At 46.9% G+C, this 22,875-nt stretch overlaps 1 protein-coding gene across 4 annotated transcripts in view; it reads left to right on the forward strand.

The window, feature by feature from the left end:
- BAIAP2 (BAR/IMD domain containing adaptor protein 2) overlaps positions 1-22,875 on the forward strand; it is an 86,103-nt gene that overhangs the window by 43,150 nt on the left and 20,078 nt on the right. For all 4 annotated transcript variants that reach the window (XM_037913891.2, XM_037913892.2, XM_037913889.2 and 1 more), the window contains exons 5-7: positions 278-349; positions 1,181-1,318; positions 21,337-21,489. In XM_037913891.2, coding sequence (XP_037769819.1) covers positions 278-349; positions 1,181-1,318; positions 21,337-21,489 — 363 coding nt within the window. The remainder of the gene's footprint in view (positions 1-277; positions 350-1,180; positions 1,319-21,336; positions 21,490-22,875) is intronic.

The raw sequence follows: 22,875 nt of genomic DNA on the forward strand, positions 1-22,875 counted from the left end.
CAGACCGTCAAGCCTCTCTTCCTTTATGTAGCCAATTATACACCTGTTTTTCCCATATCCAATTGGCTGCCCTAATGTTAACGTGCCTCTTTCTGTGGTGTATTCGCTGTGTCTGTCTTCACGCTCTGTCTTGTTTCATCCACTGCTCTCCATCAGCCCCTTGTCTCTTCGTCACGAAACTATCCTCTGCATCGCACGCTCATGCTCGCTCTTTGTATTTGAATTCAAGGCCAGGTCAGTGTTTGCTAGAATACGTACTTTGGTTTTTGTCTTCAAGCTGAAGTCTTTTCACAATGAGCTACTGACACAACTGGAGCAGAAAGTAGAACTGGATTCCAGGTATCTAAGTGTAAGTCCATCAGAACTTTATTTTAATATATTAAACAACACGAGCATGTTCCCAGCTCTTCTTTTGACTTTCTCTTTGCTGCTGCCTTCTCCACCAGCATTCCAAGCTTGTCCTAGTCAATATGGGGGTGCGAGTGTTCCACCTTGACTCTGCTTGTTTGGGATCTGAGTACCTTCATGTAATCCTGAATACAGATGCAGGAGTTAGACTGGCCTCTCGGCATGTTGCAGATTTTTAGCAAAAAATATTCTGTTGGTGCTCTAAAACCTGTGGGCTCTAACCATCTCAACCCTGTGATGGCCGCACTTAACCCTTTAATGTCTAATTCTGGCCCCCACGCGCATTGGTTCAGCGTACTGTAAGAAGCAGAATTTCCTGTTTAATCTGCATGAACTGATACTAATTATGAATGACTATTTATTTGCATTGTGGTAGTGTCCAGAATGTGCTAGATGCTTTCCGATCATCCTGCGCTCCCGGCACTAAAGAGCATGCCGATTAACTTTCATTGCTGGTGGTGACTGCTCTTTTTTTAAAGAGGAGAGCAATCCTTTTTCTTAATTGGTAGCCCACCATGAAACCACCAACAAGCTGATATTTCTGCTTTCTGGGTCATTGGGAATCTGGTATCCCCTCATCTCCCAGAGGAGGATGGCTGGACAGTTGCCTTTTAAATATGCAAGTGTTCTAAAACATGCCTCTTGCAACGAGGTTGTGGAGGCCTTAGCTACAAGGAGAATGTAAACCATGCTCATTAGGAGCAGAAAATCTCAGCTGATCTGCTGAGCCATGGTTTCAGCTATTCAGAGCTTCCCCCTGTTTTATATTCAGGCTGCGCTGAAGAAATACCAGACTGAGCAAAGGAGCAAAGGGGATGCTCTAGAGAAGTGCCAGGCAGAGCTGAAAAAACTTCGGAAGAAGAGCCAAGGGAGCAAAAACCCTCAGAAGTACTCGGACAAGGAGCTGCAGGTAGGACTCTTGACTGGTAGTCTGCTGTCAATATCCTCAGTGGTACAGACTGAAATGGGCCTTGCTGAGTACTCCTTTGGTTGCTAAGTTCATAGGATCATAGAAATGTGGGGCTGGAAGGGACCTTGAGAAGTCATCTAGTCCTGTTGCCTGTATACAAAATATGGTATACCTAGACCATACCTGACAGGTGTTTGTCCAACTTGTTCTTAAAGTGGTGGGGATTCCGCAACCTCCCTTGGAAGCCTATTCCAGAGCTTAGCTTTTTTTGTCTTTAGTCATCTTTTCTCAAGACTAAACATGCCCAGTTTTATAACCTGGCCTCATAGACCAGGTTATTCTAAACCTTTTATCACTTTTGTTGCTGTCCTCTGGACTATCTCCACTTTGTCCATCTTTTGTAAAGCGTGGTACCCTGAACTGGACACAGCACTCCAGCTGAGGCCTCACCAGTGCTGGGTACAGCAGGACTGTTACCTCTTGTGTCTTACGAACGACACTCTGGTTAATATACCCCAGAAGATTCGCCTTTTTCACAATTCCATCGCATTGTTGACTCGTATTCAGTTTGTGATCCACTATCACCCCCAGATCCTTTTTGCAGTACTATCACCGAGCCAGTTACTCCCCATTTTGTAGTAGTGCGTTTGATTTTTTTTTTCTCTTAAGTATAGTACTTTGTACTTTATTGAATGTCATCTTGTTAATTTCAGATCAATTCTCCAATTTGTCAAGGTTGTTTTGAATGCTAATCCTGTCCTCCAAGGTGCTTGCAACCCCTCCCAGCTTCGTGTCATCCACGAATTTTATAAGCATATGCGCCACTCCATTATCCAAGTCATTAATGAAAATATTGAATAATACTGGACCCAAGTCAGACCCCTGTGGGATGCCACTAGATATGGCCTCCTGGCTGGACAGTGAACCATTGAAAACTACTCTTTTTGAGGTTGGTCTGTTAACCAGTTGTGCACCCACCTTTATCGTAATTTCAGTTGGACACATTTCCCTAGCTTGCTTATTAGAGTGTCATGTGGGACTGTGTCAGAAGCCTTACTAAAATCAAGGTATATCATGTCTACTGCTCTCTTCCCCCCCCCACCCCGGGGTAGGTCAGTAACCCAATCAAAGAAAGAACAGGAGGACTTGTGGCACCTTAGAGACTAACCAATTTATTTGAGCATAATTAACTCTGAAGCAAATTGGGCATTAAATACTTCAGCCTCCTTGATGTCATCCATGTGTAGCTCGTCTTCCTCACTAGGTAGAGGACCAACAATCCCCTTTGGCTTTCTCTTGCTCCTAACGTATTTGTAGACCCTCTTCATGTTGCTTTTTGTGTGTCTTGCTAGGTGTAACTCCTCTTATACCTTAGCCTTTCTGCTTTTATCCCTTTATGCTTGTGCTGTTCTTTTGTACTCCTCCTTAGCAATTGGTCCATGTTTCCATTTATAGGATTCCTTTTTGATTTTTCAGGCCATTTAAAGAGCTCTTGCTGGAACCATACTGGCCTCTTACTATTCTTACCCTAGATAGGCAGTTATTTTGCCCTTCACACATCACTCCCCAGAGGCAGCCCAAACGAGGAAGCCCCTTAGATAATGGCTCCCTGTTTTCCCATCACAAATGAGCTGAACACCCTCAAGGAGCGAAGGAGGGAGCATGGTCCAGCCGATAGAACATGGGACTGGAAATTGGGAGACGTGGCTCTTCAGTTGGCCATTAGACCCTGGGCAAATCACTTCACCTTTTTCTGCTCTCTCTAAACTGGCGAATAATATTCAGTTTTGCAAAGCACTTTGAGATCTTCTGATGAAAAGCATTGTATAAGAGTCAGAAGTCAATTGGGCTCACTGGGCAGACGCAAGCCAGTTTCACAGCAAACAATGGAATCATTTGGCCAGCATCCCATCCAGCTGCCTTTGACTGCTCTAACCTGATGGGATCAGATCCAATTCACCTAGCTGCAGAATGGGTAAGTAGCCTTTCAGTGTGAGATTGAGCAAAAGATGAACCCATGACCTTCAAAACTATATAGTCAAGCACCTTAACCACTCAGCCAGTACATTAATTAATTCTGTCTCCTTGAATTGACTGCGATTGACTCTTCTCTTATCAGTGAAAGACCCAAGAAATAAAACTTTCAACCTGGTGAATTTCCATTGTCAGACACATCTCCCTCTGGATCTCATTCTACTGAAATATTTTCTGTAGCCTCCTGGCTTTAAATTCCTATCCATTTCTTCCCCCTCCACTCCCTCGGTACGACAGCTTGTACATGCTGGAGGCGTTTTTTCATTAGACCGCAAATAACTTCTCTAAATAGTGACTTTTGAGTCAAGCATACTTGAAAACTGCATACCGTTTTCTAATCAGATTTTGATTGCACCCTCCTGAGACTGCTGCATTTGAGTCCCTAGGCAGAGAGACTCACTCTTCTCTCAAGAACAGCCGGGTACAGCAGTTTGTGTCTTGGGGAGAGGGGTTTGTTTTTGTTTTTTGTTTTTTTGTTTTAATATGCACATTTTAAGAGGCTAAAGCTTCAGGATTTCCAGGCAGGGATAAATGGGGGATAATATTTCATTTCAATGTATCCCACGAAGCGTTCTGAGAAGGCATTACTGACATATGCAGAGCATCAGGAATTACTCTCCTGCGTATGTCCTACACTGCACTAAAAGACCTGCAGCGTGCCTGTGGCTGGCCCAGGTCAGCGGACACCAGTTTGGGCTGGAGGAGGGATAGGCTAAACAGTGCGGTGTAGACACTTGGGCTGGAGCCTGGGCTCTGAGACCCCCCCCTCCTCGCAGGGGTTCGGAGCCGAGGCTCCAGCTCAAGCCCAAACATCTACGCTGCAATTTTCAGTCCCACCGCCGGAGCCCAAGTCAGTTGACCCGGGCTCTGAGACTTGGTGCTGTGAGGTTTTTATTGTGCCTTCTATTGACAGCAATGGACATGCAACCTGGATGGTGGCACAGGGTGTACTGGGGTGAGGGAGGGTGTATTGGGGGTTAATGACTGTATTCATAGAATGAGTTAATCTCTTGTGGAAGTTACTGACCTCCAATTCAGGCCTCACCGGCAACACATCTGGGAGCAGTGCAAGTTTAAGCAAGCAATTAATACATGGATCTGTAAACACCTTCTGGCCTGAAATGCTCTTTCTCCTTGTCTGTCTCTGTTAGTTCTAGCCACGGCTATGGAGTAAATACAGTGTCAATGGCCCATTCCTGTTAGGCAAAATTAACCTACAGGCCAGATGACTTGCTACCTCCTGTCTCTAATGCAAAACTTTCAGCAGCCGTGTTGCCCCTGGGATCCAAGTTAACCAAAGGTTATTTGAATGCGGTCATACTTCCTGAATGTTCCCTTTTTATCTAAGCTGACCTAAACATAGGTGACAGCTCCTCAGCCTGGGTCTCTTGAAGTTCTCTGTACCGAACAGCAGATGTGAATTACTCACCAGCTAATTAGAATGAGATTCTATAGGGGAGAGTACCTTTTTTAATTGTACTAAAACTCCGTGAGTGAGTTATTCTGTTAGCAGCGTGGAGCAAAAAGATCACTGAAGGGAAAAACTGGAAGTGTTTATCAGCATTCTTATCTCAAGCTTCCAGAAAGAATTCTTCTGCTTGTTTAAAATGCTGCATACTGAATTCTTACTGATCTGTCACTCCTAACTCTGTCCTGAGGCATCATTTATCCAGTGGCGTTTTTACAGTGGGAGTGCTGAGAGCCATTTAACAAAACTGTGAACCCTTTATATGGTGGAAACCACTTCAAGCCCAGGGGTGCTACCCCAACCCCAGCACCCTGAGTTCTAGCACACATGCTTGTATCCACCTGAGGTTGTTTAAGAAGCTGGCTTTTAAAAGCCAATCTAAAGTGTATTGGTGTAGTAAAACATGCAGAGAAGTCCTGTTTATTCACTTATCCCACTTGAAGACTTGATGAGCACATGAACTCTAAATTGAGATTTTTAAATCACTTCTGAATATCTGCTTCCTTGCAACCTATTCTCTTAATTGCCAGCTGAAAGAGAAGGAATGGTAGACCAGTGGGCAAAGATATCTTTAGATGCAGGAAAACACAAGGCACCAAGATTGGCAGTTAGCTATCGCTTGCTCACGAATGTTGCCCATATGGACACAGAGAACCAAAATCCTGCCATGGCTCCTTTATCTCCTATGAGTCCTCTAAGCACCTAGGGACTGCATTGTCCTTATTTTTGCAGGGATTCCCCCACCTATGAAGTATACCCCTCCAAGTTAGCTAAAATGAATTCTCCTCCTCCATCTGTACCTTTCTGCCATGCTGCAGAGGGAGGGTGACTATTCAGAGATGCTCAGTTAACTGAGCCTTTGATGTTCTTGACGCAAAGTAGCAGAGATGTGGGTTAGTTCTGTTAGCGTGGCTTGTTTTGGGTAAAGGGAAAGAAACTGGATCATTCTTTCAAGCGCTTAATCTTTCTACAGTAGGAATTTAGGAAGAGCTTGTCTCTTTGGAAAAACCTTGCAATGGTTTTTAAGCTTAAAAAGAGCTGCAAAGACTGCTGGATTGCTGGGTTTTTCGGGATTAAAATAAAAAGCTGGCGTTGCTGAATTTGACTGAGTGGTGCTGATTCATCTCTGTGCTGTGCTGCTCAGTGTGGTGGGGCTTCGTGTCCTAAAAGAGCAAACCCTTCTGGGCCACTCTTAAAACTATTTCCCCATTTTCTTTATGGTGGATTTGAAAGCATGATTTTCATAGAATATCTGGGTTGGAAGGGACCTCAGGAGGTCATCTAGTCCACCCCCCTGCTCAACACCCCCCCCCAACCCCCCGCCAAACCTGCTAAGCTCCTTTGCTGGCCCAGGATACCCGAACTGCCATAGGCTCAGGTGGACTCTTGCCATAAATGTTCACTGGGAAACTTGGATAAATGTTTAAATCCAGTGAGCCCTGCGAGGAGAACAACGTACAGCACCCTGTGGAGAATTGCGTGTGGAGGAATGGAAATCTATTGTTCCTAGGATAGCAGAGGTCTGGTGTGAGGATGTGGCTTGGTGATAGGAAGTGGCATTGCTTTTGATTTAGTGTATGGAGTCGAATCATTGGCACTGTGTGTAACACAGCACTACAGCGGTTTCATGCGGGCTGCATGCCAGGTGTAGTCCTCCTGGGTCTGGGCCGTATTCCCACCTATAACACTTCCACTCTGGTTTCTTGTGTTGGCTTAGCACAAGGGCTTGCCGTGCTCAGGACTGGAGCTCCTCCACCATCGTCTATTTTTTCTTTTGCCTCTTCAGCTGATCTCGACTGACGTCCTGTATCTAAAGAGCAGCTGGTTTGAGGAGGAAACCTCTTGCCTGGGGTACGGAAGATGGAAAAACTTGCCAGCATTGGAAGCGAAGAATCCCAGCTTTATTGGCCACTCTGAATTCAGTGCTGAACGGCTGCTGATGTCACACAGACATCTAGTCTTGTTCCACAAATATCTGATTTCTTTGACAACTCTGCTTATTTAAACTAGAGAACCACATGCTTCTTGGCAGATGAATTGGCATTTGGCTCAGATGCTGCCAACTTTTGAGTCTTTGGGGTGTTTTATACCCTGGCACAGCACTGTCTGTGTGGTGGTTGTCTTATAAAACCAACCAACTTGGGGCTTTAAGGGGGATGCACTTGCTAGAGACTCTAGTAAATTGGAGCCATGCTTCACTGAGCCAGTGTCTGAAAGGACGTGTGTTGCAGATGAGTTTGTTTTGTAGTGAGAGAAGTTGCTGTTGGCAGAAATATCCTGGCAGTTACAGAAAAGTCGTTCTGTTCCGTTTAAAAAAACAAAAACAAAAAAACTTGAGGACTCCTAGATTTAGGTTAATGCGGCACTTAAACGCAAGTGTCTGTTAAACAGCCAGGATTCAGAAACTATGCAGTGCTGTTTTCATATTCAGAACTGCAGGAAGTGTAATTGCTCTTCTGTGCCATTCCATTGTTTGCTGAATTACAGCAGTTTGTCATTGTCCTGAAATAAAACTGAAGCTTAAAATCGGTGCCCCAGGAGGATAGGACTAGTGCCTGCTCTGTGAAGAGGCTCAAAATGTGTTTGACTTCTTCCTGTTCCTTTCCCTCCACCCCATCCCCATTATCTCAGCCTTCCAAGACCCTCCAGCACATCCTTTCCTGGTCTAACTAGGATGTGTCCAGGACTAGACAATTAAGACTCCTGAAGCTGTTGAGTGTCTGGCCTGCGGTGTGGCAGAGCAAGGCCATGAGGAATCTAATTTTTGAAAGGGCCATGGTTTAAGAGTTGCCCGCTATGTCAGATTGGCCAATGGAATTGAGGCCAAATAAGTATCATTCATCTCGCTTGTGATTCTTCTGGTGAACTCCTGCTTTTATTCTCTCACAAAGGGAAAGATGAGTGGCTAATCCCGATCAGGCATTCAGACTTTGTTTTGCTGTTTTATCTTGTACGTGGGAAGTTGTCTACCTTTGGGAAGAATAGGGATTTGAGGTGAGGCTTGATCAAGCAGACACAGACCGGCTTGCTAGCAGGACTCCACTAAAGTGGAAGTTTCCGTGTTCACTTCCAAATGAGCCCCAAGCAGAGCTGGTAAAGCCCCTTGTCTCTGAACAGCTTGGGTGCCAGGACCGAGCTAATCCTTACCTGAGCTATCACCTGCCTGTCTGAATGTTCCAGCTGAAGTGTGAGCTCTCTTCCATGCTCGCTTCCCTCACCAGAGTGTTCAGTGGGTGAGAGGGACTCTGAAGATTAACGTAGCTGAGTGGTTGAAGCATCCTATGACTTTCCGTGGAAAAAGCTCTGTTTGCAGGCTATGGTGTCAGCACCTACAAGTAGCTCCTGGTGTGACTAGTTGTTGACTTGTGTATTGATGAGCTTCTCTCCTGGTTGTTATCGCTACTTAATACATTGCATTAGCGGATGGCTCAATGCCTGTCCCTGGTTTTGAAGCACGGTCGCTTTGAGTAACAAATCTTAAAACTGAGTTTAGTACAGTTGAGTCTGAAAACCCCTGTCCGTTTCTGCATGAGTCTGGGATCCCTTTTATTGACTTGCTGAGTATCAATGCTCCCCCCTAAGTCAGCGCCCCCCCGTAGGAGGACACGGAGAGATGTTCAGGGGGGCATGGCCGTGCCGGGGTCATGCCCCACGGAGCTTGGGGAGGAAGTGCCGCCCTGCTCTGGCCTCTGCTTCCAGCTGTGGCCCAGCACTCCAGCCTCGGGCTGCAGACGGATTCCATTATGGGTAATGGGAGGTGGGGGGGCACGTGACAGGAAAAATGTAGGGACCACAGCCTGCAGTTGATTCCCCCCCCACCCTCCCCCCCAGTGTTGGTTCAGCCAGGGAGGCTTTTGTGTGATTTGCAACATCAGAAAAGCAGGAATCAAAGTGAATTTATTTTGAAAGCTCCTTTTTTAGTTGTGCTAAATATTCTGACCTCTTCCCTCTAAAGCAGCCAACAATCCTACCATCCTAATGGCTTTGAAATAGAAGTTCAGGCTAAAACAATACAGGTATCAAATCCTTTGAAGGTCTCGGCATAACTTAGGGGGAGAGAAGAATCTGAGAATGTTATTCAATGTTGTTGCATTTACAACTGTCTGCAGCTCCTAGAAGAAACCCAGTTGAACCTGCTGAGGAAACAAGGGTGCTGTAACCTGGAGACCAGTCTAAAAGTGGGGGAATGGCAGGTTTTCACTCCGAGAGAAGTGCAGGTGCTGGGCCTGCCTCTTGGAAGGGTGCCCCCAGAGAGACTGGCTAAGGGGTCAAAGGCACAGCTCATCCTGGAACTGTGACGCTTGCCCTTTCTTAGCAACTTCACCTATCCTCTTTCTATTGCGTTGGCAAGAACAGTATAGGAGTACAACAGACTTCCTCCAGCCAGGAGACTTGCATCTGATGAAGTGAGCTGTAGCTCACGAAAGCTTATGCTCAAATAAATTTTAGTCTCTAAGGTGCCACAAGTCCTCCTTTTCTTTTAATGTTGCAAGGATTTCATTTGTACTTAGGTTGTTCCTGCCGCTCTGTATGGGGGGAGGGGAGGGGACACAGGCTAGCAGCAGCCTTGTGTAAAGGGTAGGTTAGGTTACACTGATACCTGGCCAGGAGTTCTACTCCAATCAAGTATCTTCGTGCCTTCAGGTGCATACGCATACTCTTCTCCTTTCTGAACACCTGAAATGCCATTGCGTCAAATGGCTTGTAGTTTTCATAAAGGTTCTGTAATTGAAGTCTCACTTTGATATTCCCATAAGGAGAAATAATTTTAGTTATAGGTCAGGCAATCCTAATTGATAAGGACTTTGCTGTAACGAGGCCACCAGCTTTTATATAAAGACCAGTAAAAAGAATTATGTCAAAGCTCAGAGGAGGCTCTGAATAATTGACATTAAGTTTAAAACATTAAAAATGAATCCAGCTAGATTTCCTGAAGTGCTGAGTAGTCACCAGAGGGAGAGCATAAAGGTAGCCCAATTAAAATCTCTCTAGTGCAGGTTCCAAGCATTTTGTTCATGGGTTGTGTTGCTCTGGCCTTCTCATTGGCCCGACTTGTTTCTCCTCTTTTGGGCCTATTCAAATTAAGGCTGGGAGATGCAGTTTGAATTTAATAAATATTGGCCTTTAGTTCCACCTAAAACTCTCTCCCCACCTCTTGTACTGAAGTTTTTCCTGAGTTCTTGCAGCCGCCTCTGCAGTTCCTAGTTCTAGCCAGCTCCTGAAGCAGCAAAACGTGCCATTGGGTGGGAGCACTGGCCAGAAGCAAAGGGTACTGGAAACCTCGTGAGAGCCTGGTCTAAAACTTCCCGCCCAGTTCTTGATGTTCTGAGGCCTCAGAGAAGCCCCTGACTCTCTGCCTGTTTCTGGTAGTGAGCCTGTGACTCAGTGCTAGAGGAACCGTGGCCAATCAAGGTATTTGGTGCGCTTGTTTCAAGGTCTCAAATTGGTGAGTAGCTCGTAAAAGGCAGGACAGTGAGAGGAGGAACCGGCTTGACTCTCCTTTTGAGTCAGTTACCCAGCTGCTCCAGCCATAGACTTCATCTTTCACCACTCAGCCTCAGCAAGCACAGGTCTCTGAGCTCAGCCGTGTAGTTTACCAAAGCTGTAAGCCATTGTTATAAACACTGCCAGCACTGAGGGTTTGTTTTATGTTTTTTTTTTTTTTCTCCTCTGAGCTGAGATGCCGCAAATTAGTCTCCTGGAAACTGCCCTTACAGGTCACTTCTGCTCAGGTTTGGGATAACTTTGAAATGTGTCCTTCAGTAGAAAAATGGCTCTGCATGCCGCTAGTTCACAAAGACCGATCCTAGATGCTCTTTATTGAGGAGTTGTTTTAAGTGGCTGATCTCAAAACGCCCACACAGTCAGCCGAAGAGAGCAACTGGTTGCTGTTCTTTGCATTTTATTTAATGTCATGTGTGCGTGGCACTTTACAGAGAAGTAAAAGACCAGGTTTCTACCCTGAAGAATGGCCGTGTGAGAGGAGACGCAATGAGAGAAGATCCTAGATCATGGAGAAACGAAACGGGAGGCCTGACTTTTAGCAATGATCGATTTATTAGCTGTGTTAGAATTGGCTGTTCATATTGGATACGCCTCAGCTAGTGCAATAACCAGCCACGTATCTCTGCTCTCTCTGCAGTGTTTCATGCAGAGAGAATGTCACTTGTGTCTTGCCTTGGGGTGGGTCTGTTGGGCCTTTACAGCAAATGAACAGTTTGTTTTAAGAGGAGATTTGTGGCCTGAAATGGGGGCGTGAGGGGCTGGGAACCTGGCTGAGCACATTGAGAGAGAAGAACAAAGCAAGGGGAAGGGCGTTCGCCACCAGAGCCTCGCCACCGCCTGAGGTGTGCTGGCCAAGGCGTGAAGCAAGAGGAGGGCAGAGTGCAGACTAGTAAGATTGTACCTCGGTGGTGGTAGTGGCGAAGCGGGCTGGACAAACCGGAAATGTCACCAGTACCTCTTGTTGTTTCACTGGGTGCAGGTTCAAGGCATGGTGTGATCCAAGGAGGCAGTCTGGCAGTGGATAGAATAATGCAGTGTGCATTACCTCCGGAGTAAAAATAAACGGGTTGCTCCTTAGAGAGGAAAGATAGCTGAGTGATTCGGGCACTACCCAAGACTTGGGAGACTGGGATTCAGTTCCCTGTTCTGCCCGAGAGAGCCTATTCTGTGAGACCTTGGACAAAGTCCCTTAGCCTCTCTTCCCATCTGGACAATGGGGTAACAGCCCTGCCCTGCGTCACAGGATAAATACACAAAGATTGTGAAAGGCTTTGAGATCTACTGATGCGAAGCCCCTTCCTCTCAATCTTGTTTTGTTCCTGTTATCTAGCCTCCACAGATGCAGTGGGTGCTTCATGGACCCTGCCTGAAAATGCTTACAATCTAAATGCCAGTTGGGGGGGTCACCAGCAGTAGGCTGGTGAGGGGGGAGTTATCAGAGAGTGAGAACATGGCTAGCTCAGTGCAGGGATGCACTCTGGTTTTAAATGCAGGTGTGCACTGCTAGGCATCGCTTCTTGAGGACAAGTGTGTAAGAGAGGAGTTTTCAAGGCATTTAAATGAAGCGACGACACGGTGAATCAGAATGGGGGGGTTGGACTCAGTGCGGAGGGGTGGATGGCAGGAAGAAACCTGCAGAGACTTCTGCTAACTTGCATTAGCTTTGCATGCTGCTTGGTGAATAAAGGCATTTAGGAATAATCCCCAAATACTGTGATATTTGCAGATTCATTCTCTCTCTCAAATGCACAAATGAGGAAAAACCGTCAGTTAAGTTGAATATTATTGCAGAACTCAGTGCGTAAAATGACTACGATTATTGTCCATGTCCATTGCTGAGCCCCACCTGAATAGTGCTGTGCTGTGTATCTCGCAACTACTCCCAGTGTCCTCCCAAAGAGTAGGGGGATGACTACTAAGGGAAGTACCGTGCCAGGAGCATTCTGAGTGGATTTCCCCTTATGGATTGAAGTGTGGTAGGACATAGTGTTGTGTAGAAATGAGGTGTTTGCATATTCATATGTCCCTGTTCAGAACCTCGTGGCTTTCTAGAGCTGGGGGTCTCAAACTGGGGGTTGGGACCCCTCAGGAGGTTGCGAGGTTATTTCATGGCGGGTCGCCTCCACCCCAAACCCTGTTTTGCCTCCAGCATTTATAATGGTGTTAAATGTACAAAAAAGTGTGTTTTAATTTATAAGCGGGGGGGGGGGGGGTCGCACTCAGAGGCTTGCTAGGTGAAAGGGCTCACAGTCAAAAGTTTGAGAACCTCTGCGCTAGAGGGATTGTTTCTTTGCAAAAGAAAACGAAATGTGCTGTGGCTTCCATGGAAACCCACTTGCAGCGATCCTCCAATCCAGGAGGAAGACTGTTTTATTTTCCATACAAAGGAGAGGGTTAAAAGCAACTTTGGCTCATTTCACAGCCTGAGGTCTGCTAGCTGCTTGTGTGTCTTGGAGAGAGGCATGTTAGTATCCCCAGATCATTCTTCAAAACAAAACACACGAGCCCCCTAAAATGTCGTAAAATAATGATGATGGAGTCAACAGCATGCTAGTAGATTTGCAGGAACTCTGCATGTATCACTGAGTGCCAGAACCTTTCTCTGAAGTCTTGACTTCAGTGGAACCACTCATGTGCTTTGGTGGCTTGCGGCTGGCATGCTGAGTGTCTTGCAGGGCTGAGCCTCAAATGCAGATGTGTGTGTTACTGAATAGCTGAGTGCTCTCTATACAATCGCCAGTAAGTAGCCTGTAGCACCTTGTCACTCAGCTGGTGCATCGATTTAATTGCGACTCTGAAGCGGAAGAACACCCCCTACAGAATCTTCCAGCATACTTTCTGCAGCTCCTGGATTCTCCTTGGTCTTCCATTCAAGTAGAGACCTAACCTAACTCTCCTTCGTGTGTGAGATCCCTGCTTCAGACAGTACAGCTGCAGGTGGCTAAGTGTTGTTTCTGTTATATCCGTGAGAGATTGTTTGTTTGTGTCCAAGTAGTTGTACAATATAACCTAGGAAAAGCAAAACCTTTCCTTCCCCTTTGTGTCTCTAGCCTACACAAGCCAGACCACAAAATACCACAGATCTGTGGTTCAGAATAATTGTTACTGATGACAGATGAAGCACATAGTAGTTCACTCTCATTCATAAATTGTATGGGGCTCGGAGTAGCAAACTTGTTTTAAGTAATGATAGCAAGACAGGAATTTGTCACCCTGCCAAGTGTTCAAATCAAGTGTGATTTGAACAATAGCGTATCGTGTTTCCTTTCTTTCACCCTTGTTAGAGAGCAGAGTGTAAATCCGTTCGTGGACATAACATTGGGGAGTGGGAGGGGAGTGCACAACAGGGCCTGTCTTGACTTAATTGCCACTTAACGTCCCATACCTCACAATCTTGTGCCAGAACTTCCCATCTGCATTGGTGGTGGCAGCTACTGGTAAAGCCCGGCTCTCGAAACACGCATCGTGTTTGCTCAGCACCTTGTTCAGAAAAGGAAGGGCTGAGCTCCTTGGGGGCACTGAATTAATCTGCTAGTTTAGGATAGACTCCTGAAAGCTAGAGCTGAAGCCATGTCCTTCCTGGGGCTGCTGCAGGGTTGTGATCCCTAAACATCATTCTAATATTCTGTCTAGCTTTAAATATGCTCAGCGTTATGGATTTCATCACTCCCCTTGAGAGGCTGTTCTGCAACCTAATAGGTCTCACTAACAGGAAGCTTTCCCTGATAATCAGCCTTGCTTTTCCGTTTCTTAATTTTTATCTCATTACTTCTAATTATTCCCCCTTGTGCCACCTTAAATAAATCCTCTGCTTTTGGAGCCCACATTTTTCAAAACCTTGTAGGCTGTTTCCATGTTCTCTCACATCATGGTAGTTCCTTGACTCTCTTAATCCTTCCAATTCCTTCATCTATCCTCTGATCTCCCCTGGTTGGTCTTTAGATTCTGTTTCCAAAAAGCTAGTGTTCCGGGTGTGTTCCCACCAGAGCTATAGATTGATCGGTCCCTCCCTACTCAGGATGTGATGCATTTGTGTACGCAGACCCGAATTGCATTAGCCATTTCTGCTGCCACCGCCCATTGTAAACACATCCGTCTAGCAGTCTCCTGCAGCGTTACTGGCTTCCCTCTGCTGAGGACTGTTGTGTTTGTTTTCCCCAAAAGGTGTTCAGGCTGGTCTACACTGGCATTTCACAGTGCTGCAACTTGCAGTGCTCAGGGGGTGTTTTTTCACACCCCTGAGTGAGAAAGTTTCAGGGCTGTAAACCGCCAGTGTAAACAGTGCCCCAGCACTGGGAGCTGCACCTCTCATAGAGGTGGGGTTATTTTGAGAGCACTGGGAGAGCTCTTTCCAGCACTCTGCCACGACGACACAAGCCACATTAAAGCGCTGCCAATGTAGACTAGTCCTTAGCTTGAGATTTTCCAAGCCAAATTGTTTTGTTTGCCAGGTCCCCTTTAGTCCTCATGAGCGTTTGCAACTCCTCCCAACTTCCATCCCTGGGAGATTTCATTAACATGTGCTTCACTCTCTCCTTTCAGTCATTTATTAAAGAGGGTCCCTAATGTGGATTCCTGCAGTAAATTCAATACATTGCTGATTAGCGTTGCCCTTGGTTTTCACTCCCTAGCTAGTTTTTCATGGAATTGTTTCTATCCAACACCATTTGAATTAATTTACGCAGTAATAACACATGATGATTGAATGCTTTAGTGAAATCCAAATATGACATCTGCTGTTTTGCCTGCACTGACTATAAATTGATCACTCTCTGCTTGGAAGTAGTGTTTGTCTCAAGGATTTTTTTTTTTTTTTTTTTTTTTGATCCTTGTTAACATTCTTGTATATATTTTTTTAATATACCTCTAGTCTTAATTTGTTAACTTTTGTGCCAGCATCTGGGATGAATTTATTGGTCTAAAATCCAGAAGTACTTCACAATCTCCAGTCGTCTTATGTTAGTGATGATGGTAGCTTTCAGCCTGCACGTCTGTGTGTTTTCTTCCTCTGTTGCATAATCTCCAACCAGGATATGAGTGTCCTTATTCCTCCTAGTTATGAGCTGTTTACAGGGAGGGGAAAACCTGGTCAGTCGACTCAAAGCCCTATACAAGAGTTAGTTGTTTGCTATTATAAATACTCATAAGCTCTACTGAGGGTACTTATCTAGATTTGCTAAACAGACCTTGCTTATGTTACTAAGCTATGTTTCTAGCAGAATCTCTTACAGGTGTCATCTTGTAACAGATTCCAGCAGCCCAAGAGTTAAAGCTGTAGGCTGGAAGAATGGCTGCTGTTCCGGGAATGATTCATGCAGGCAGTGCCTCCTTTTTAGGGCAGCCTCCTGTGCTCTCTACATAGATGATGGCTTTCACCTTGCTGGCTTGGCTGTAAGTGCCTCCCTCCCCCACCTGGAGAACAATGGAGGCAGTTTGCAGTGCTTTACGAGCTCTCTCCACTTAGGCAGACTCTTCTCGCTTGGGATTAGTCACCAATTTCCAGGGATAATACTGTGTCTTGCAAGGCTGTCCAGTTATTGAGACTTGCAAGATTTTACTCTTCCTTACTTCAGAGATTGATCCCTTCCCTCCCTCACCCTGAGAGCAAAGCTGCAGCTTCCTTCAACACAAGTTCTGGTTTCCGTGACTCCAGGCCTTAAGTGAAAGCTATTTTAAAACAAAATTCCTCTCCCATCTAATATTCTTGGCTCCCTTGGTGCAGCGATGAAGTGCTGACATTGCTAATTAGGTCATCTTTGTTCCTGGTGCATATTCTAGCTGGTGCCTTTACCCGAGTGAGGGGAAAGTTATTTGAAGGCTCTCCATCAACCTAGAAACCCAGAAACACTTTCCAGAGTTGTAAGTCAGTCGTTTTCTTTTTTCAGAGGTGGAGGAACATGACTCTATTACAGAGGGTTTCTGTGCCCCTTCTCTCCCTAAATTCCTCCCCTGATGCCCAGTCAGCCCCTGCAGGGTTTGGGAGGCATGGCAGTAATTCACAAAGACTTGAGATTGTGTCTTGCATGCTGCCCTCTGGGCCCATTCACAGGGAGAACAAATTGCAGAGGGTGTTTGATCTTCTGGCATGCCCCATGAAACCCCCTCCTGCACTAAGCCAATACAATGGTAAGATGCTTCTCCTTCTTAGCGATCTAGTGTGTCCCCCCGCTGCTGCCTGTCCCCATCCGTGCACTGTTTCGTGGGAACCCGTGGTGGGCCCTGTGTTTCTGTGGTCACTGCTGAGCACTCGCTGACCCCTAGAGTGTTCGTGTTAATGCAGATTGTTACACGGCTGCCCCAGCATAGCCCCACCTTTCTTCACCCACCCATCTGATGCTGACGGCCTTTTCCGATCAGTTGGAGCCTACCTGCTACATTCTGCAAACACACGGAGTGTGCTTGTTTCACGGTGTGCACAGAGCACTGTTACGTCACTTACTGGGGTTTACGGTGGGTTCAGAACACACCGGCTGGCACCCAGTAGTGGGGAAGACTGGGAATTGTTTTTGAAGTGTGGTGGGTTTTGTTTTTTTTTTGTTTGTTTTTGTTTTTTTTTTATAATGCAGTTTCTGGGTGCAGAACAGAGGGGTTTTTTTTCTTCCTTTTCACTGTTGTCTGCTTTGTGCCTATGGGAGAGATCCAGGAGCAAACTAGCCAGAAGACTCCCCTATGTGCAAAAAGCAGGGATTCCCTAAGGGTGTGGTCTTGAGGAGGAGGCATGATCGGAACACATGAGAGCCAGGAATTTCCTAATGCTAATCCCAGCTCTGACATGGGCTTGCTCTGTGGCTTTGGGCAAGTCACTTCATCTTGCTGTCTGTTTTTATTTCCCTTGAGTTTCATCCCATATTTGTTCGGAGGGCTGATACCTAAGTGCTCTAAAGATACAACTGCCATGACTTGCTCTGTATTAAGTGAGAAAGAGGCAGAAAATGGTGGGATTTTGGAAATATTCCATATTTGGTTCTCTTTTAGTTAGTCTACAAACAGCATTTAATTTGGGCTGGACTGTAAAGCTGGTCATGACAAGACTGAGATTGCCTTGCAGGGAAGGTGGAAATGGAGCTGTCTGGGTTCCCTCCCCACTCTGAACTCTAGGGTACAGATGTGGGGACCCGCATGAAAGACCCCCTAAGCTTATTTCTACCAGCTTAGGTTAAAACTTCCCCAAGGCACAAATTCTTTGCTCTTGAAGGGTACGCTGCCACCACCAAGTGATTTAACAAAGAATCAGGGAAAGGACCACTTGGAGTTCCTATTCCCCCAAAATATCCCCCAAGCCCTTACACCCCCTTTCCCGGGGAGGCTTGAGAATAATATCCTAACCAGTTGGTTACAAAGTGATCACAGACCCAAACCCCTGGGTCTTAAGACAATAAAGAAATCAGGTTCTTAAAAGAAGGATTTTATTTTTTAAAAAAGGTAAAAATCACCTATGTAAAATCGGGATGGAAAATAACTTTACAGTGTAACAAAAGATTCAAAAACACAGCAGAACTTCCTCTAGGCTTAGTTTCAAATCTTGGAGGTGGGGGGAAGACTTTGTTGTGTGTGTTCTCTTGGGAAGCAGAGAAGCATCAGGTCAGAAAACTCCTTCTCCTATAAACCATCCTAAAAGTCTCTTATATTACAAAAATTGTAAGTACAAGCCAGGCAAAGCGTGTTAGGTTATCTTTTGTTTTGCTTGTGAATTTTTCCTTTGCTGGAGGGAGGTTTATTCCTGTTTTTGTAACTTTGAAAGTATTTTTTCCCCATTGGTCCTTTTGGTCAGGTGCCAACCACGTTATTTGAGCTTCTTAACTCCTTACAGGCAAGGAGGAATTCTAGGCTACCCTTAGTTGTATGGTTATGACAGGAGCATATTTAGGATTGGGTTAAAATGGAACCCTCCCTATATATGGAGCATTATCACACAAAACTGATGAGGGGTATGGAATGACTTCCATATGAGGAGAGATTAATAAGACGGGGACTTCAGCTTGGAAAAGACAACTGAGGGAGGATATGACATTGGTCTATAAAGTCATGACGGGTCTGGAGAAAGTAAATAAGGAAGTGTTATTTACTCTTCCTCATAACACAAGAACTAGGGGTCAGCAAATGAAATTAACAGGCAGCAGGCTTAAAACAAAAGGAAGTATTTTTTCGCACAACGCACAGTCAACCTGTGGAACTCCTTGCCAGAGGATATTGTGAAGGCCAGGACAATAACAGGGTTCAAAAAAGAACTAGATAAGTTCATGGAGGACAGGTCCATCAATGGCTATTAGCCAAGATGGGTAGGGCTGGTGTCCCTAGCCTCTGTTTGCCAGAAGCTGGGAATGGGCGACAGGGAATGGATCACTTGATGATTCATTGTTCTGTTCATTCCCTCTGGGGCACCTGGCACTGGCCACTGTTGGAAGACAGGAGACTGGGCTAGATGGAGCTTTGATCTGACCCAGTGTGGCTGTTCTTATGTTGCTCTAAGTTACAAGTATACAGTGTTATAGCCACGTCAGTCCCAGCATAGTGGAGAGACAAGGTGGGGAAGATAATATCACTTCAGCTGCGGGGAGAGACCAGCTTTGGAACTTGCCCAGAGCTCTTCTTCAGGTCTGGATGTTCACTGGCCACTTCACCTTGAGTGGTTCCTTGCAGTGTGTTAACTACTTATGCTAACCAATCTGTTCCATCTTGGATTTAGCTGGGACACCCTGAGGGCTTGTGTACACTTAATGCTTCAGTGACGCAGCTGCCCTGCTGCCGATACTGATGGGAGAGGTTCTCTCGTTGGCATAAGTATCCACCTCCCAAAGACGTGGTAGCTAGATCGATGGGAGAATTGTCCCGTCGATCTTGCACTGTCTAAACCAGGGATTAGGTTGGCTTAACTGTGTTACTCAGGGGTGTGGATTTTCCTAGTGTAGACCAGGCCTGAGTACCTTTCCCAGACCTGAAGAAGAGCTCTGTGTAAAGCTTGTGTCTCTCTCCCCAGCAGCAGTGGGCCCCAGAAAGGATATTACCTCCCCCACCTTCTCTCTAAAGCTACAAGCGCTCTTCAGAGGGGGAGAAGTGTTTCTCTTGGGTGTGATTTGAACGATACGAGGCTGGGGATGCGTATATGTGGTGCGATGCTTTGTAGGGCTGATGCTCTGACATGACGTGTACAGAAACATTCTGAAGGACAAACGAATCCTGAAATGGGGCATTGGCACAAACTGCGTGAGAGGCGAATAGCGGGTTCATAAATGTGTCTGTAACGGCTAAGGAGAAGGCTCAGGGACCTGGTGAAGGAATTCAAACCTCTCCAGTCTAGCTTGTTTGTTTGTTTTGAATTCAGCCCGAACTGACAGATGGTCACACTGCTTGGGGCCCCGTGGGAAGAGAATTTGTGGCCTGAGCCTAGCTGGTAACTGACTTTGAGGCGTCTGTCTCTGAATCCTCCATAACAATTGTTACTAAGAGGCACCCCCATTGGGCTTGCTGAAGGTGGAAGCCATCGACGGGCATGGCTCGCGCAACCCTTCTCTATCCCAGAGGTCGTCCCGCCTGTTTTGATCAGGAAACTTCCAGTTGCCGTTGCAGGTGGAGAACTCGGTTGCTCTTGTCTTGGTGGCTGCTTCCCCCAGCACAAAACGTACCCAGTTAAAGAGGAACAGGCAAAGGTAAAAGTCTGAGCTACACGTGGTGCTGGGCCAGGGTGGACGGGACTGAATTTTGTGTCGCTTGCGTGCGGTTCACGTGCAGAAGCTACGTACCTGAGGGCTAAGTAACAAAAGCAAAATGGAACGATTGCAGAATATTCTGACAATTTGCTGAAGGTTTGCGTGTGTTAGATGCAAATAGAGGGGTGAGTGCTGGCATCTGCCTTTCCATAGGGAATCCTGCACAAGGGCTGCTGACTCAGCTGCCCCACTGCTGATCTTCTGAGGCACTGGGCAGTATCGTGTTCGGTGAACTCTTGCTACTAGTCTGTCCAGTGACAGATCGGCTGGCCTGGCAGGACGCGTTATGAGAGCCATTCAGGACAGATTATGGAGAGTCTGCGCTTGGACACGGATGGAGAGAAAGGTGGCCAGAAATGATTCTGTGCTCATGGGTTTCATTTAGTGTTTTTTTCAATGCGTTTTCTAGATATGGCCCCAGAGAAAGGGGGTGCCAGATTCCTGCCTCTGGGGCTGTGGCATGGGTGAGCACAAGAGAGGGATTTGGGGACGGGCAGCTGAGGCATAAGGTCTTATCTTGCTCACCAGCCTCTCCCCTGCTCCCTTCAGTAACTTCTTGTGTTGATTACTCTGAGGGGATGTGTGGGTGTGTCCATGTGCAAGATAACAATACTGCCCATGGTTTGCCTGGAAGGAGAGCGCTCTCGGATGCTGTTGCAAATGGAAGTGTCACGATTCCTATCGGCATAAAGCCAGCAGGGTTTAAGCAGCAGAGCCAGCTTGTACGGTCTGAGAGCACTAGCTCTACCCAGGTGTGGGAGTTTGAGAGGGCAGCTGCAAGGCAGTTCGGCTCTGCCCTCCCCCCACCCACCCACACAACTTTCGAAGCCCATGTTTCTGAGTCAGTAGCTTTGTGCGGGGGAGTTCGGATGAGTAAAGGATGGTTGGTGAGGGATGCGTGCACACACACACGTGGATGTGCACACATACCCCATGTGCATGCACCCCCCTCCCCCCAACGTGTGTGTGTGTGTGCGCGCGCATATAAATGTTCTGTGTTTGCAGGCAAATTTTAAATCAAACAAAATGGTAACAGTTGTGTGTGGAGTATTTTCAGTAACGTTCTCTCTAGTGGGAGAAGTGAAGAGACGTACAGGCTAATGCTGCATTTATTTCTTGGAGCAAATATCCAGGTATTGGCCAGGCACAGGATTTGTACCCAAAAGAACTTCTGTCTTGTTATGGGTTTGCAGGTGACTCTTTTCAAACCTCCATTGAGGCGCAGGTAATCACACAGTGCTGGGTGTGCAGTGATTAAACACCTGTCCCTTCCAATAATCTCTTCGCTTGTCTTCTTCCCCTAGTACATCGACGCTATTGGCAACAAACAAGGTGAGCTAGAAAACCACGTCTCCGATGGCTATAAGACCGCACTCACAGAGGAGAGGAGACGGTTCTGCTTCCTAGTAGAGAAGCAGTGTGCTGTGGCTAAGAACACCATCTCCTACCACGCCAAGGTGAGCAACCACGGTGTTAATCAGCCTGTGAAACAGCCTCCGGATAGGAGACCCTCAAAAGAGGTCCAAGCGCTCCCATGAGTGTAGGCAGTGAGCACACGAGGGCAGTCAGTCGTTTTGGCTGGGTGCTCTCTGATGGCTGCTGTTTTGACTGGTGCTGGGTTGGAACCGGGGACCTTCAAACAGACCATGTGAATCTCTACAGCTTGAGCTAATGAGTCAGGCTCTCTAGCTGGGCATGGTACCAGACCGGTCCCCTGTGGCTCGGGCAGACAGAGCACAGGGACGCACGCTGATCAGGGCATTGCAGTCCGGTGGGGGTGGGGGGGTGTTTTCCTGGGCTGCGTAAGCCACAACCTCATCGCTGTGAGATGGCGATGTTTTCACTTTGCAGCCACTCCTTGCAGATTGCGCCCTCGGAGGCGGGCGTCCCGTCGAAAGATTTACGGGATGGCAGGGCACGTGCTGCAGGGCCCTGTGGGTGCCGCTTTTGCTGGGCTATGGAAGGAGGCCCCCGCTTCATAGCTCTCCTGGAGAGGCTGCGAAAGCCCAGCTCTCCTCCGGCCAGAGGAAGCCGATTGATTCGCTGTCAGAACGACAGACTGGCGAGGGCAGAGCAGCAGCGCGTTGCGGCCCAGCTTTCCCTTAAAGGTGCCAGCCCCTTCTCCGGCACCTCTGCCTAGCGCAGCCCAGCTGAGGCAGCACGCACCTCTCCGGGACGCTCCTGTAGTCCCTGAGCCGTCATTAGTCACTGTGGGATGGAGTACACAGGCTTAAAGATGGGGAGGGTGGGGGGGGGTCACATCCCTGTTTGATCAGCTAATGAGTCACAAAACCAGACCCAAACCTGGTGCAGTGACCTTCCTCCTGAAGGGAGGTAAGAAAATTCCTGCTTCTCGTTTGCTCTTCGTCTCTGAGGAGCAGCAAGCGAGTGGCAGGGAACGTGGTGAGCTGTCTCCCTTTGTGAGCCATTGTGATTGCTACCTTACAGCTCATCATTAACAAAGGAGAGGATTAAATAGGAAGGCTGTTGTTCCACGCTCCCACGTGCTCATTTAGCGCTGCCTACGGCTCTTAGGAACTGCTCTGCAGGGGGAGGACGGCCCAGAGCACTCCCCTGTCAGCTGGGACCTCGGGGCAGAGTTCTCTTGCCCCCATGTGGTGCTCTGTTCGCTAACTCGGGTCGATACTGCGTGTTGGCTCCCTTAACATGCTGCTCCCTTAACGCAACAGCCGGCTGCCTGCATGCGCTCACACTTCCACTTATTCCTGTTCTTTCCTACATCTCACTTCTAAGATCCATCTGTCAAGAGTGAGCTTTGAATAAGGGAGTAACATAAGAGTCCCAGTGAGTCATCGCTATCCTTACACTAGAATATATGCTGA

Source organism: Chelonia mydas, chromosome 14 (genome assembly GCF_015237465.2).
Source record: "Chelonia mydas isolate rCheMyd1 chromosome 14, rCheMyd1.pri.v2, whole genome shotgun sequence".
Lineage (NCBI taxonomy): Eukaryota > Metazoa > Chordata > Testudines > Cheloniidae > Chelonia > Chelonia mydas.